The sequence below is a fragment of the Trachurus trachurus genome (genome assembly GCF_905171665.1).
Source record: "Trachurus trachurus genome assembly, chromosome: 3".
Lineage (NCBI taxonomy): Eukaryota > Metazoa > Chordata > Actinopteri > Carangiformes > Carangidae > Trachurus > Trachurus trachurus.
Genome location: NC_139893.1, coordinates 17204702 through 17222002, shown reverse-complemented (window position 1 = coordinate 17222002; position 17301 = coordinate 17204702). Strand labels below are relative to the sequence as shown.

Here is a 17301-nt window from a genome sequence, read left to right as displayed (position 1 = left end):
AGCACCTCATAATATTTCCTATTTAGCTTCTTTACCTTACACCTGGGAGTTTCCCAGTCCAAGCTGAATTCTGTTATCAGCTGCTGAGCAGATTCACTGGAGCTCAGACTGAGAGCTCCTGATCAAAGACATTTTGACAGCAGTTGCTGAGTGAAGTGAGTGCATTGATGCATGTCCCAGCTGATCTGAAATTCAAAGATGTGTGCAGAATGCACAACTCAAATCACAGACTGCTTGGTTGTCCACTGAGTAAATAAGGTCTCAAACTTCCAGCTGCTTCCTAATACTGAATAACCTGGCAACCTGTCCAGGGTTCCTCAATCCTAGTTGACACTAGGAGGAGTTTATGGATGGATGGGTGGACAGATGGACACTGGAAAAAAATGACAAGTTTGGCCCAGCACATAAATGCACTTTTATAACCAATGATGGCTGACATAAAACTTAGCAAACACGTTCAAGTCCCACTCAGGATGAACTGTAATAACTCAGTGAAGATCAGTAAAAATGGTAATCAAGCAAACAACCTGCTAACCATAAACATCTTTGCATTGTCATCGTGAGCATATTATCGTTCTGATTTTAGCCTTTAGCTAAAGGCAACACTGTTATGATGTAAGTATATAGAATGAATTATAAATTAAAATTCTGTTGAGTAAACTTTGAATCATTTACTATTTTAGCACAATCTGAGAAAAAAAAAAACAATACTCTGATGATGGGTGATCACAGGCATAAAAGATACAATCATCATCATGACCTCTGTTCTCTTCCCCAGAAAACAAAGACATTTGCAAATTTGTTTGGACATATGTAAATAATTAAACTTACTATTTAGGGTTCAGATAAAGACTGTTATGGTTATTTTAGTGTGTCAGCTTTGAGGTGAAGACAACATAAGCAGAAGAACAGGCCCACCCATGTATGAAAACAAAATATATTACAACCTCCATTCCAATTTTAGCAGTGCACACCAAGAAGAGAACAACACAAGTGCTGTGAGGCCACTTAGGGAGACAAGAGCAACCTATTTCAATAATGCATTCACAATGCAAAACCAGAGGAGCTTCTTCCGAGTTATGCATTTGGCTTTAAAAAAGGTTCCTAATTTCATTACAGAGCTATACAGGATCTGAGCCGGTGCCAAGTGACTCAACCACTTGCTCACAGTGATGAGCTATGTCTATCTGGATCAATGTTATTCTACCATTCATCTTGCTTTCGATCTCTGATATGCATCTGTTCGGTTCACAGTAGACATTTTAATTTCAAGCAAACGGCCCACAGTACCTGCATGTAAATGTAACCTGTAATTTTTAACTGTAAGGACTGCTTGGTGTATTGTAACTGTTTACACAGTTTTGGGCTACAGAATGATACATTTGCAAATTTAAGCTTGACTGTTCCACATTAAGACTCCTCTGTGAAGAAAATGTGTACATCTCATAATTCAGGTTATGGTGATTTGAATTACAAAGCGAGTACATATAAAAATCTTATTAAATTCAACTCAATTAAATATGAGACAGTGGAGTGTTTATTCTACTCTTCTGAGTTATCTAATGAGATGCTGCAGATTAATAGTGCTGGGTCATACCTGTTAAACCGCAATCCAAAACTACACTATACAAAGCCATCCAGGGTACAACTGCTATATAAAACATCGATCTCTGGATGTTCTTGGCTATTTAATTACACTGATATTAATTTGAAAGTAAGAGACTCTCCACACAGGTACTTAAAAGCCTAATCATGACTCAGTATTGAACAGGCTATGGCTAAATCAGAAATAGAGAAGGACTGTTCAGTTCAGTCAAAAATAATAAAAATATACAGAGAAAAAAATATAGGTAACATTTAATGGAGACAATCTCTGTGTATTATATGTTTCATCACCAGCTTGGTGTTCATGGGTTTGATAAATTGAAACTACAGTATTCTTGTTCCATGTTAAACATGTTAAACATGTGACCCAGTGTAACAATATGGCTCACTGATATATTGATTGTTTTTGGAAAACAATATAGCTCTAATGTGAATAAGCAACAACACATTTTGGCCACCAGGGAAATAAATACGGTTGGTATAAGTCATCTTATCCTTTAACTGATCTGGCCAATCATGGATCTAGATCTCAGTCATGATAAATAACATAATGTAGTGTATTTGCAACACTGAAGTATCATAACATAATACCATTGATTGATTCAAGAGGCTGCTTATCCTGATATTGATATGGTGGCTGTGGCGAGGCAGGTAAATGCAGGCCTGGCATGTTGACCCGCTCTCACCCTGTGTTCCTCATCTCCACAGGTATCTATGCTTACATGCCCCAAATTTCTCCCTTTGGTTTGTCTCCAGGATTGGCTCACCCCTTTGCTGATGATCACCACCAACATCACGTGTTCCCTCTCCTGATCCTCTCTCTCCTGGACCTGTTACTGCTGGCTGCCAGGAGCCTCCTCCTGGTGCCCATTAGGGGCTTCCCAAATTGTCTGACTGCCCTTCTCAGCCCCTTTCACCTTTTTCCCACAGCAGCTCCCCCTCTCTACAGCACAGTCACGTGCTAGCTCTCTGCTTGCTTCCACACAAATGAACCCTGTGCCAGCAGAAAACAGCACAGTGCATCAATCTTGGGTTGAGGCTTTAGGAGATTGCCCTGTGACCTGTGGATGTGTGATGCATGGGAATTTCCAAGAGGACTGAATGGTGTCGAAAGAGCAGAGGAGATCGATGAACATGATTCTCCCCATGCTTTCAGGGTCGTGATGTGAGCAGCCACAGTGCCATAGTTGGGGAGGCAGGTATAAAACATGGCTGAGATACAATAATTGGGTGGTGGTCATGAAATCTGACTATCCTGGCATGTGAGCCTGGCTACCTACTGGGGAAGGGAGTGGTGCAGGGGCTCCCTGTCCATGCTAAAAAAAAAACAGACTTGTTTCCTTCATCCTTGCCTGTTCGCCGTCCTGCTCCACACTGTCTTCACCTTCATTTATGAAGGTCATGTCTGCTATCATTCCCCTATGATGTGATTTCAGTGTAACAGCAGCAGTTCAAGGTGTAGGCTAATTGAGCTAAATGGAGAGTGTGACGGTTGTTGAGCCCCATGAGGACCCCTTATTCTGGGCCACATCACCAAGGTGCGCAGGGAGGTGCAGCAGCCATCCGCTCTCATTTTCAGCGAGCCAACAATTTTGTCATCCTCCATAGTCACTGTAATGATGTATTCATCAGTGTTTACTTAGCTTTACAGTCGCTTTGTGTGGAACACAATTAATATAGCTCCCTAAACGTTGTGTTCGCATATTCTGATGGAAGTTAATAAATGGTGATGCTGTTGCTGTAAACAATAGATGATTTATTAAGCCGATGATCCTATTTATGTTTCCATTTAGACCAGTTGTGCCTCATGGAGGGCCCCATAGTGTGAAATAATGGCATATTTCATTATTTCCCATGGTGGAAATAATGAAATATGCCAATAGACAACTAATCCCTCTCAAATAGAAGCTGCCCCAGAAATTAAGTATTCTGTCCCTGCTGTGTGCTTCCAGCTTGTAAAAGGGTGGGATCAGCATATTTTGACAGCTGAACACTTTACATCATAAGGCGAAGGAGCTGCTCGGAAGTCAAGGTGTGGGCTGAACTTCAGAAAACACAAATATTTTTTTTTTAAAAACAACAAAAAAAAACATGCCATGTCTTCTCCAGATCAGTCAGTCAGAACACAGTGTTTGATTTGTAAAAACATGCACAATTAAAAGAGAAAGCTAAGTTGCGAAGTTGGTCAAAAGTTCCTCCATCTATTTAGCATTTATTTTTCCAGTTAAATAAAATAAGGAGAAAGCTATAGGAGGACACTGCAACAATTTTGACTGAGTATTCCCATGCACTTTACATCAAAACATGACACATGAATGAAATCTCATGGAAAACAATCGTGAACTTCCCACTTGTTGGTGGTATTCATTATGTAGTCACAGACAGGACGAGGACAAGACCCGAGAGCGCTGTCACTTTAACTTGTAAGATGTTGAAAGGCTTGCTTTGCCTTTGCTGTCAGATCTTAGAAATGAGCAGGTGGTGATGTGTCTTTGTGTGCCGTCGCCTCTAATTCAGCAGCAATGGAATCCCTTCAAGTAACGAGCATCAAACGCAGCTCCAGCAGCTCGCACTACCAGGCAGGTTGGATGATGCACACACCGCAGACTTCTCAATGATGCAGCCGCACAAAAGGCACCACAGGGACACACACACACACACACACACTTGATTTACAAAGGAGCTAATACACATTAATCGCTCTTTCTTACTCCTCCACTCTATTGCTTATACGCACTCGATCTGTTTACTGACTCTAGTGACGTCTCGACTTCATTCATGCCAATTTAACAATTGATTTTTTTTTCAAACCACACAGTGACACACAGAGATATTTCAACCAAGAATGAGGCAGAGACTGCATGACTAATCCAATGCGCAGAATTAATCAGCTTTACCAGAACACATGGAAGACTTCTGAATAAATCTGTGAAGGTAGCAAGGTAACACGAATCACTGATCTATCCCCAAAGGGACAAGACAAATAGACACACCTTTACCATACACTAAAATGGGCCTGCAGTAAATTCTTCCATGCTCCATCCTTAACAGCACTACTACAGCCTCAGAGGTGACTAATAAATGCTGGTCTACCACTGTGTCAATAAATAAAAACCAGGACGTATAGCTGAAACAAACAACCACAACAGGAAAGTGAGAATGAGGAAGGTAAGATTCTGAGCAGTAAAAAAGTGGTTGAAAGCTAATTCATTTTTAAGCTTAATGCTCAAAACCTTCAATTCTGAAGGAGTATAAATGGTCATTTAATTTTCCCTTTCCAGTAGTATCCTACTTCAGCTGGCTTTATCTATGCAAAAGAGATAGGCTGGCCTGGCACATAGCAGAAAATTGTCTCTTGAATATGAGTCCTGCTCTGTGTTTTGGAGTCAACTAATGAGAAACAAGCTTAAGCAGAGGGGAAGCTTGATTGCCGCTTATGTGTGTTCTTTGAGCTCCAAACCTTTAAAGACTCTAAGAAAATCTGGCTGAACAAGGTCTCACTTCAGTGCCTCTCAGAAATTGGTTTATTTTGTCATTTTTAAGTTTTGTTTCAGGAAGTGTTCACACTTACGCTGTTTTATCACAAATGTTAAAAATAAAGTCCTGTCATCACTGTTTAGTGTCAGTCGCTCTGGTAAAGCTAGGGTCACGGTATGAAGGACAAACAAGTGAGAGTATAGGCTATGACATCTGCTTTGTTCACATAAATTGGGAGATATCTACTTAACTGGGCAACATTTGACTATTCATCAGATATTAACCATGAGCCTCCATCTACCTCATGCTGTCAGATGATCCAAAAATCCACTCTGAGTCCTCCACTGAAACCGCTCAAAATCAGATTATCCAGATTAGTTTCATAATGCATTCAAATCAATGCATGCATGAAGCTACGAAAAATGGCAACAGTCTGTAGGCTACACATATACATTACACAGTATATGTAAATGCAGAGTTTCTTTTTCCCATGTGACTCTCTTTACTGCATCAAGTGCTAATTGACAGTCCTGGAAATTTGCTACGCAATTGAAGCACCACATGCATCATGATAGGATGTCCACACAGGTAGGCTATACCGTCTCTGGTGAAAGCAACGTCTGCAGCCCCCATGGTAACAGCCATCTGACCGTCAACACAACAACATCCAAATATGCTGGGGGAAAAAAACTGAATGTCAAGGTGAATGACACCTGCTTCAGTCACTATGCGTCCCCCTCCCCTTCCTTTGCGGACAAGGTGAAAACTGCAGATCAAATGTGCAGTGAAGCTCATTTAACCTGATCACCACCCCACTCGCTGCATGTCAGTATGTCAGGATTTGATAAGCAGGACGTGTTGGCCCCCACTGACCTGAATCGTGCAGGTGTACTCCGAGTCGTCCAGCAGCCTCACAGTGCAGTTGCATTCCCTGTCCAGACTCCTGATGCTGCTGCTCATCAGTCGGCTCAGCATCTTCTCGATCGTCTGCGTACGGGACCGGGGAGAAGGGCGCGCAGCACATACATACAAGTTTATCTTCTGTCACGTCAACGACGACGTCTCTGTTCTTTGGTCCAACACCTGGTCAGCGACAGTGCAGAGCGGCTGCGGTGGGGCATCGTCTCATCAGTGTGTGTGAGAGCGAGAGAGACAGAAAGAGGGGGAGGGAGGCAGGCAGGGGGAGAGGGTGCTGAATGGCCGAGACACCACACGGTGCGTTTCTTCAGTCAGTGAGTGTGGAAACAGTGGTGGTGGTGGTGGTGGTGCTGCTGCTCTCCCTCTCTGGTCCGGTTAAACTGTCACACCTCGTTGCGCCTCTCCTGCCGCTGCTGTCTCCCCGCCGTTGCCATGCTGCTCTCGGTGCTGCTGGGCGGGCTGCTCGCTGAATGACGAGGCTGTCAGCCAACGGAGCAGTGACTGAGATGCTGCCTTCACAGAGTTAGCGGCAGGGGTCGAAATTCCGATAGGCTGCTGAACGGTCGTGACTGTAGCCACATGGTTGGGAATAATAACAAGAGTGCGGCCTCTGTAGTTGCACTGGTCTAACAACAGGCAGAGAAGCTTTATGCTGCTGCACAAGTTGACCAGCTGGTCAGTTCTCTCTCAACACGAGACTCACCCATGGCTTTTTTAAAGGCGTGAAAAAAACACGCATAGAGTCTAGACTACACTCTCTAACTGATTAACACACAGGCCAAATATTTCGTGTCAACAGCCTAGCTACCGTAAATAACCAGGGTAATCGGATAAATCACCTTGAGATCAGTTGCCCGTCCAAAAGTCAAATTTCCGCTTACGATCTGTGTTCAAACGTGGTATTTCCGACAGAACTTGAAGGCGCCACCAACAGATATTTTAACATTCCTTCATCTCATCCCTCACAGGTTGTTTGCAGGCTGATCAATGCGGCAACTGGATGTAGCCACGTAAAAGTATCTAAACAGACACATCGGTTATATTTAGGCTACCTATTCTGTCATGTAACCACACTCATTTGATGCAACTGGTGAAAAGTTTTAATTTTTCTGGAAGTAGCCTACTGAGACCACGCAGCTAAAAATAACCAGTCAGTCAGGATATTTGCATCAACCAACCAGTTGCTAAAACGTTGCATAGTAGCCTAGGCCTATAGCCCATATTGAATTCACTGTTCTCTCTTCAAGCGTTTAAATACCAAAATTGAATAGAAAGACCACTGTAGGAGTTTGAGTCTTTAGCAAACTGTCTTTTAGTTTCTTTGACGATGTCTCCCCCTGCCAGTATTTCACGGCAACGACTGTGTCTGTGTGATTACTGTAACAGTTCCGCGTAAAATAGACTCACTACTGTGCCTGTAGTGTTTTCTTTTGTTTTGTTTACCCCGGAATGTTGTCCTGAATTTATAGCCTACCCCTCGCTACATTTTATAACAGCCTAATGCCGAACAGCAGAACATATGTTGATTGATTGATGCGAGTCTTTCAACAGGCCTATTCTCTACATTCTACAACCAAACACAGCTTTAAAAAAAAGGGGCAGGTTTTATAGTCAAAAGCAATACAGTGAGCAAATGTAATAAGCTGACGGATAAGTAAAAGTGTATCTCGTCTGCCGTGACATTGTTCCACAATGCCGTGACCCGGATTCGAACCGGGGTTGCTGCGGCCACAACGCAGAGTACTAACCACTATACGATCACGGCGAGCTACGACGAGACACTGGCAACTGCTGCAACAATCTGGTGTGTTTCAGGCACCGCGCTCAGTGGCGTTGTTGTGCTCTTCTTGTATGGTCTTTTCTTTTCATTTTTTTTTAAAACCATAACACTTAACACATGCTGATTGTTTAGTCCAGTCTGCATAGATTGATTTTTTTTTTTAAAGAAGTTTTATTTAAAAATAAATAAATTTGTATTTAACACATTTTAAAACACGTCTTTGCATGTGGTTGATTTAAACTTTGAGATATCGCGAGATGATACTCCAAAACGGCTACTTCTAACCAAAAAATGCTTAAACAAAGTTATTAAAAACTTAATTTAGATCATTGACCTTTCACACATTACAGTGACATCTGCTGGATAAAGCGCCTCACAACAACATGCGTGTTTTCACTCGTCGTCCTCTGATTGGCTGATCGTGCTGCAGACGTAGAGCGGCTTCCCGTTTTGTAACACACTCAACGTGTATGTTACCAAACACGGTTTGTTGAGAAAACAGGAGAAGAGTTACTGAGAGAGAGATCCAAGGTGAAGTAATGATTTATAACAGTGCATCGTTTTGTTTAACTTGCGCATGTAACTCCCTGATGGTATCATGACGTTGAATCGTTGTTTTGCGTCCGTTCATGAATGAATGCGCGGTTTATTCGACTGTATCGTGTTGTGGGTCTAACAAATAGAGGAATGACCCAAACCTTTGGATTTATGCACCTTTGTAATGGGCTGATTGTGATGTGTTTGCATGCTGACAGACATGGCTCAGACCTGTATTCACTGGTTCCGTAAGGGACTGAGGCTGCACGACAACCCTGCACTGCTGGCCGCTCTGAGGGATTGTAAGGAGCTCTACCCCGTGTTCATCCTGGACCCTCACCTCCATAACAGTACTCGTATGGGCATCAACTGCTGGAGGTTCCTCATTGGAGCCCTCGAGGATCTGGATTGCAGTCTTAGGAAGCTCAACTCTAGGTATGAAGAAAGGGAAAACTTTACAATGTGGACAAAGGAAGTTCAAAGCTGCTCAGTTACTGAATATGAGATTGGTATAGTGAAATTGTAATATTGTGGTTTGTTCAACTGTTTCAGGCTGTTTGTTGTGAGCGGCAAACCGGAGGACGTGTTACCCAAGCTGTTTACCAAGTGGAAAGTAACAAAGCTGACCTATGAGTACGACACAGAGCCTTACAGTCTGAGTCGCGACAAAACAGTGACTGAACTGGCCAAAGATCACCAAGTTGAGGTTATCTACAAAATCTCACACACCCTTTATGATATAGACAGGTAGGCTTACTGCTCATGCTCAATATATACAAATATACAATATTTCAAGGTCTGTAAAGGCTGTTGTTACACTGTTTTCATGGTAAATGTGTGTTGTGTGCCTTCTCCCTGTAGAATAATTGAGGAAAACAATGGGAAGGCTCCCCTCACTTACAACCGCATGCAGGCAATAGTGAAAACTCTTGGCTCCCCTAAGAAACCAATCCCTGCTCCAACCATGGAAGACATAAAAGGTGGGTACTCAAAAACACTTGCGTAAACCAACTTTATCAAAATGTGGACAACCCAAGCACCCATGATTGAACTATATCTCCTCTGACATAGGTGTGAAGACCCCTTGCTCAGAAAACCATGAGAAGACGTATGGGATCCCTGCACTGGACAAGCTTGGCCACAACACTGCAGCCATTGGAGAGGAGCAGTTCCCCGGGGGAGAGCAGGAGGCTCTGAGGAGACTAGATGAACACATGGAACGGAAGGTACGTCAAAATCTTCTTCCTCTGCTATACTTGACATCATTGTTTTCTACATCTAAGAAAAAGAGGCTATCTTATCAAAACAACATCCAAATCAGTATTTAGCTGTGCTTTGATTATGCCACTTGACACACAAACACAAAACTGTCTATGGTTCTTCCGTTTCCAAATTTCAGGGATGGGTGTGTAGCTTTGAGAAACCCCAGACGTCTCCAAACTCTCTGAGCCCGAGCACCACTGTTCTCAGTCCGTATGTCACCTTTGGCTGCCTGTCTGCTCGCACCTTTTGGTGGAGGCTGACAGAGGTCTATCAGGGGGTGAGTGTAATAATACATGTTCGGAATTGTATAAGGCTGAAAAATTGGAGAGTTTGCAATGGTATTGTCGCAAAATCAATTAATTTCACCATTGAATAAAGCAAGCAAGATGTCAAATAAAGCTGCAGAAACAACACGTTCAGTGCATGGGCACGAAATGAAAATTCTGCAATTTTTTCATGTGTGTTTTTTGCAGAAGAAGCACTCAGATCCTCCAGTTTCCTTGCACGGTCAGTTGCTGTGGAGAGAGTTCTTCTACACAGCGAGTGTGGGTGTCCCAAACTTTAACAAGATGGAGGGCAACCCCGTGTGTACTCAAGTGGACTGGGACACAAACGCTGAATATCTGGCTGCATGGAGAGAGGTATTTATTGAGGGTTGAATAAAAAGAAAAAGAAAGTTAGTGCTGTTGTTTAAAGAGTTGTAATGTTACAGTAATTTTATCACTGTTAAAGATTGTGCAATTTCCTGTACTATAATTAATTCCTGTCACCCTGTACTGTATTTCCCTTTAGGCTCGGACTGGTTTCCCCTTCATTGATGCCATCATGACTCAGCTGAGACAAGAGGGCTGGATTCACCACCTGGCCAGACATGCTGTCGCCTGTTTCCTCACCAGAGGAGACCTATGGATCAGCTGGGAGGAGGGGCAGAAGGTGTGTAAACTGACCTGTCTCTATAGCTACTCTAGATGAAGGTGTAAATGTGATGTCTTTACCAAAGAACAAGCACACGTGTGGACCACACTGAGTATCAAACTATGGTCTATTAACCACATTTAATGAGCTATAGTTGGATAATGTGGGTAAAAATGTATATATTTTTGATGCTAAATTACCACAAAGGTCACATCAAAAATGCATAAAATTACCAAGGACGCAGACATCTGCAAAGGCCAATATCAAACAACATGCACCAGACTTCAGAGAAAAAAAAATAATTATAATAATAATTCATTTGGATCTGCACTAAACAATGTCCCATCTTCTCATCAAGTTTATGTAAATCAGTTCAGTATCTCTTGAGTAATTATGATGACTATAACAATAGAAGTACTTTTTTAATGATTTATCTTTCTGATGATTTTTTTTTTTCTCAAATTTGTAATAAAGCACTGAGCACATCCAGAAGCCTAATATTTTCCTCTGTCACATTAGACAGCAGCAGAAAAGAAAAGTGTGATATCATCACAAAGGGGTTTTCAGGCTTATTTCCCTGTGTCTGTAGGTGTTTGAGGAGCTGTTGTTGGATGGCGACTGGGCTCTGAATGCTGGGAACTGGCAGTGGCTTTCTGCCAGTACCTTCTTCCATCAGTTTTTCAGGGTTTACTCCCCTGTTGCCTTTGGCAAGAAGACAGACAAAAATGGGGACTACATCAAGTGAGTTCATTTTATATCAAGCACAAGTTGTCACATATTTTACGTGTATTGCTTTCAATTAAAAGTGATCTACTGTCTTTACAGGAAGTACTTGCCTCTTCTAAAGAAGTTTCCAGCTCAATACATCTACGAGCCCTGGAAAGCTCCTCGCAGCATCCAGCAGGCAGCAGGATGTATTGTAGGTAAAGACTATCCACAACCCATTGTGCAGCATGAGGTGATCAGTAAGAAGAATATCCAGAGGATGAAGCTGGCGTATGCCAAGAGACCCTCAAACTCCACAGAATCACCCAAAAAGCAAGGTATTACAAGAAAACAAATATAAGTTCATCCCTTCTGATGTTGATTGAAAAACCCAACCATGTTAACATTTACATAATGTTTTCCTCCTAGGTGTAAAGCGCAAGGCTCCATCTGTTGTTGACATGCTGAAGAAGAAAGACAGAAAAAAGTGATGATATGCAAACTTATTCAAAGGAATAGATTCAATTGGGCTTGGTGATCTTCCTTTACTAAAACCATTTCTTCACTGGAAGTTCATGTAATTGAGACATGTCCTGGTTGATGGCAGGCTGTTGACTTTATCTCATGTTTTATTGCACCCTTTGGTATCTTTTTTTACATTCTGAATAAATTTTTTGTTATTACTTTTTATATTGTATCTATATCCAGGTTTCTGAACACTGCAGGTGCATCTTGGTTGAATGTTACAGTTTATGTCAGGTGTGTGGTTTACAAGTAAGCTTTTTTATTGTTGTTAAGTTGTGAAATGTATGTTCTATGCTAAAATGCCTTATTGTGAGACACAACTACTCAGGTGTTTGTATTTTATTCCAATATACCTGATTAAAAATGATAAACCATGATCTTTAAGACTATCTCTTTGACATCATTCTATCAGCCTAATGTGGCAGAAACATTCACAATGTGTGTGGTACTGTCTTGTGTCATTTTGACAAAAAATATATTTTCTGGGATATACATTTTCTGTCAGTAATTTAGGACAGAACAGCAACTTACAACCTACACATGAACTAATGAGGTGGTGAGATTTCAGAACACTCACTTTCACCACTAGAGGTCACTGAAATTCTACTTGCAGAAAAAACTCACTTTGAAACGTGTTCCTTATGAAGAGAATAAATTTAGCCAACAAAGATCCTCAATCTGCCAGACATGTACAGTTGTTGGGGCGTTTATCAATATATTTTTCAATATTGTAAACAACTATTGAAATGTTTTTGTACAGGCTTGCTGTGGCCAGCACCTCTATGGACAATAATAAACACAATGGATTTCATCAGTCGCAAAAAAAATTACGTTTTTTTTTCTTTTTTTTCCCAATTTGAAATATTCTATTATTTCAATGTTTAAAATTCAATATTTTATTTTGCACTGATTCCAACTACAATGTTCAGCTTCCTTGTTCCTAAAACTTCGACAAACCGGAAACTGCCCAAGTTAATCCCAAGCATCACAGTGAGCATCGACTGCTGTCTTATCAGGAGTATGCTCCCCACGCAATATTAATTAGGGGCCATCATTCAATATAGACCAATAATGCAATATGTTCATAGCGTGTGATTGGCTGAGCAGTGTCAGCAGTGCAGCGCTACGTAAAGGCAAGATGCGTGTGAGAATGTGTGGGGCACACAGCTGTCCTTGGAGGTCAAGTCTTCTCCTGTTTCTGCTTCCTTGGAGCTGACACTGGTGTGAATATCCAGAAGATGATGTCACACAACCTCAGCAGCGGGGCCCGCCGGCCGTACAAAGCCAAGCTCAGTTTCCACAGAGACCTGTCAAACATCAAAACAGTCTGCTGTCCAGCTCTGCATACGTCTATGAGGGGTTTTTCGGGTTACACTTGGCATCGGGCCACAAGATCATATATAGTCATTTGATATTTTTCTCTCGTGTTTACTGAGGGATTAGTGTGTCAGAGTATAACAGAGAAAATGTCCTTTGTCCTATAAACGTGTCCTATAAAGTTGGCATCAGCACTCAACAGATTCAGCAAAATCACTCAAACTGCCTTGACCCCTGTTTGTCCACTGGTGTGGCCCTCTCCCTGTCTGTTGGTGTCAACACCTCACTCCTCAAACTATCTTGGATCTGAGTGTAGGAATATCCCAGTTGGATTAGAACAACGTGTTCCCATGCAGCTGGTGTTTCATGTAGCTTGAATAGTAGTGATTTATCTCAAGAGTTTATTTGCTCCACGGGCAGCAACATTAAACATTTAATTATGACTTTCTGCATTTCGACGAGGCTGATTTGAAGAATATGGGGGAGAAAATCCAGCCAGCATGTTACAAAAGGAATGAGGCTTTATTTTAAGTATCTTCTTGATATGAATTTCTGACAACAATAATGGGGCTCTTTTAAGTTCATTATGAGCATCATTTGTAGGAAATGCTTTTTTTTATCAACTAACACAAATAATGCAAATGCTCTCAACAGAGCCAAACAAGTAAAAAATACTGGCCAATATTCACCCAGTTGAAGCAAGGCTTAAAGTGGGTCAGCACAAGTTTGAATAACCATTTTCTGAAGATTACCACAACATCAGTGGGAATGTGCACTTCACCATCTAATTCTATGCTTCAGTGCGGTTAGCCAAGAAATGATAGAGCTCTGTCATTCAACACAAAGCCTGTTGTGAGGCTACCTCACCTGGTGAGTGGTTACAGGAGGACAGCACCTGTTCATAACAAAAATGCTTGCAAATGTTTAATTGCACAGAAAAAATGAAACCCATTTTTTGAATGCAGGTGTTCTCCAATGAAGAGCTATGCTTGTGTTTCAGTTGTTCTCATGACATTACGAGGAGAAAGAGCGAGGGACAAGAGGAAGTTGTGAGTGAAAGGTTCATGGCCACACACTGAAAGGTCACTATTTATTGGGCGTCCATGGAGCTGGTAAATAAATGCCTTGGTGAAACTGAAGAGCTGACAGTTGTCCAACCTGCCTCATACCTTTTGGCCTATCCCTGTCTCTACCGGCACATACACATACCTCTGTGCACATCCTTTTTCTTTCTTTCAAAATTGTATTCAATTTTATTGAATTTTCCTTGGATGCATGTTTATATCAACTGTCAGGGCACACATGACATGAGTTTATCCAATACATCCATAAAATAGGCAAGTACAAAAGTAATAATAATACCAAAATTATACAGAATCAAAATATACAAAAACAATGCAAGTAGAAAATAATATGAAACCTCTGTGCACATCCTGAACAACAGTCCTAGCCCTGTCTGTCCATTACCACCCTGGTTCTAATGAGTGACCATAACAATGCGGTAACCCACCTCTATTCCTGCTTGTGCACAGTTGTGTTTGCGAGAGACAGATAATGTTATCAACAAAGCCAGACGTAGTGATCTCAGTGTGCATCACCCGTACCTCTCTTAACCCACCAGACTAAGCCATAACAGGGTTTTGGAAAGCGCTATACATAGAAAAGCATGAGGCAACGGGCATGCAATGTTGAAATCATGTCCCCCGACAGACCCCATCTGAATTCAGATTTGGAGAGACCCTGATGCAGTGATTCATTTTAGGGAAAGGGAGCACATGGTTGGTAAAAAAAACACACAAAAAAAAAAACAGAAACAAAACTTTACAGAAAAGGCTTAAAGGTGTTAGCTACAAGTTTAATTCCTCCCGGCCAGTAAGTGTTGCATTCACACTCGCCCGCTCTCGCTCCAACCTTCAATTGTACTGGTTGCCAGGTACGCCTATAGAGAATGTGAAGCTGACGTCACGCCGCTTTGCGTTGTGGGACGTCGGCGCCATCTTTGGAGGAACGCAAACGTAAACAGAGAGTGGGGACTGGATTCAAGACCCAGATTTACTCCCTCCACTGACTTAATCCAGACATCGTGAACTATCTCGTTGTTGGTATTAGTGCATATACTACTGTGGCTTTTTTTTTTACACAGCAGCACTGTCCCACCATGATTACTTTGGGGAACTTTTTTTAGGGAGACGAGCAAGTGTTTACATCCGCGATCCTCCAAAGATGGCGCCCAACGTCCCACTGCGTGACGTAACTTCACATCCTCTATAGGGAGCAGCTAGTAGCTAAAGCTAAGCTAACACTAACCGTATTTAACGAGCAGCAGCTCCGGTGTTGACAGCGGACTGGAAACAACTCTGAATCATTTCACACTAACTCACCGACAAACCCGCAGCATCACACATGCACCGGAAAAGTTACAGTGCCGGCTGACCATTAGTTAGCATTATTAGCATTAGCACAATGCCATTTTCTCCTCAGAGCTATCATGATCTGGCGCCCCCTGAGCTCCGCCTCACCTGACATCAATGTACTAATGCTGATGGCGCAGAGATCATTTCATGATGACGTTGCCAAGGTAACCAGATGTAAATGTATGTTGCACCCGTCAAAATTTATAAAACAATTATTTATATACTATAAAAAAAGAAATTCAGTAAAAGAAATACTTTTATTCTGCACCCCTCTAAACATTCTGTGGATGTATTATTTTCGAAAAATGTATCATTTTGATGAAAAAGTTGTAGCTATAACCTTTAAAGTGGAGTCGGTCAAAGTCATTAGAGAATCTTTTATTTGTACTGAATTCTATTTGCATTATAGGAGATGAAGCTCTCTTGCAGATTTTAGTCCCTGCCCAGTTACACAACTGTACATTTTTCTGTATTTCCATACGTATTGTTCAGAATTAGGAAATCCCTCGCCAACCATGAGCCGTTTAGCCAGATGCCTGAGGGAGATCCACTGTCACATTGAGTCACATGACAGTCTCTGTGGTGGTTCCACACCCTCTTATACTTTGATCTTGCTGCACACTTCCCATCCAGAAAATCCCGACCATGCTGAGGCAACTGTTGCCCCCCCAGACCCCCCCCCCCCACACACACACACACACACACGGGACGAGCAGCCCGTCACACATACAGTATGTGCTCGCCAGCCCATAAATGTCTATCATGCCAGTGTGTATGTGCGTTTGTTTAGGGTGTGGATGTGCTGCATGGACAACACTCGTGGAATCCCGGGAGTCCATTTGTGGAGGGTTAAAGGTCCTTCATTGTTTTGTAAGAATATTTACATGTTTTGAGAATTTTTCCCTCTTGTTTTGAAATGTGATTCTTCTGGTGATCCTGTGCAGTAAGAGTATCACCTCCCTGGCAGGAAAGGTGGATAGGAGTCAGATGATGACGAATGGATGGAAAGAAGGTGTAATATAGCATGTGTATGTGGTAACTTGAGACATTCCAATTGATGTCTTTGAACTTGATTCAATAAGAACTCACTAAGGGACTGTAAGTTATATCTGTAACTCATATCAAGTCAGTTACTCTCAGTTCAAAGAGGGTTTGCGTTTTATTTGCAATGTAAAAACTAAGTTTGAGTTGAAAAACAAAACACTCTTAAATATAATTCTGACAGTTTTCAACAGTGGATCTATTTTCACACAGAGGTGTTGTTTAAGTTAAATCTGATCACTGATTTGAGTGCGTGTTTGTGTGTGTGAGCACGCGTGTGTGTGTGTGTGTGTGGATGCTTGTGTAAAGATAAGAGCCCATAGCTCTTTGGCAGTCAGTGGGATCTGCCTATATAAGGCTGTTCTATTCCTACTCTCTTTCCTTTGGGGATCTACTGCAATTGTCACTCACTGGACAATGCATGCCAGAGAACTTGGTAGGCCTCCCCTTATATTACATTACACATATACACATATATCATTTTAAAAACAAGATACCTCTGTAGAACAATGGAACAGATGTACTAATGGAGGCTGTTTTTGTAAGGTTTTGTTTATAATCTTTGTCAACAAGACCTTCGGGGTAACAGAAATCCACAGATTTATGATCAAAACTTTGTGTGACTGCATGCGCTGCTCATGTTCTTGGACTAAAAAGTGAAGGCATCATCCTCCTGACTGACAGGCTCATATGAGTCTTTATTATGGTCTGCGCACAGAGCTAAAACGTTTGTGTAGATGAGCAGCCAATGCCTAAGCACAAGTGGTCCGTCCCTTTTTCTGAGCTTATGCCATCCAGTGGCAA

General features: G+C 41.8%; 2 protein-coding genes across 2 annotated transcripts in view; one reads left to right on the top strand and one right to left on the bottom strand.

The window, feature by feature from the left end:
- Positions 1-6799, bottom strand: part of LOC310984110 (FERM domain-containing protein 5-like) — a 70080-nt gene extending 63281 nt beyond the window's left edge. The window contains exon 1 of the mRNA XM_083969231.1: positions 5956-6799. Coding sequence (XP_083825357.1) covers positions 5956-6057 — 102 coding nt within the window. The 5' untranslated portion in view covers positions 6058-6799. The remainder of the gene's footprint in view (positions 1-5955) is intronic.
- Positions 6800-8290: 1491 nt separating this feature from the next.
- Positions 8291-11714, top strand: cry5 (cryptochrome circadian regulator 5). The gene is made up of 11 exons (XM_083995847.1): positions 8291-8311; positions 8536-8752; positions 8870-9064; positions 9179-9297; positions 9389-9543; positions 9717-9857; positions 10054-10221; positions 10373-10513; positions 11085-11236; positions 11321-11538; positions 11630-11714. Exons 2-11 carry the CDS (start codon positions 8538-8540, stop codon positions 11689-11691), a joined length of 1566 nt encoding a protein of 521 aa, XP_083851973.1. The 5' UTR covers positions 8291-8311; positions 8536-8537; the 3' UTR covers positions 11692-11714.
- Positions 11715-17301: the final 5587 nt, after the last annotated feature.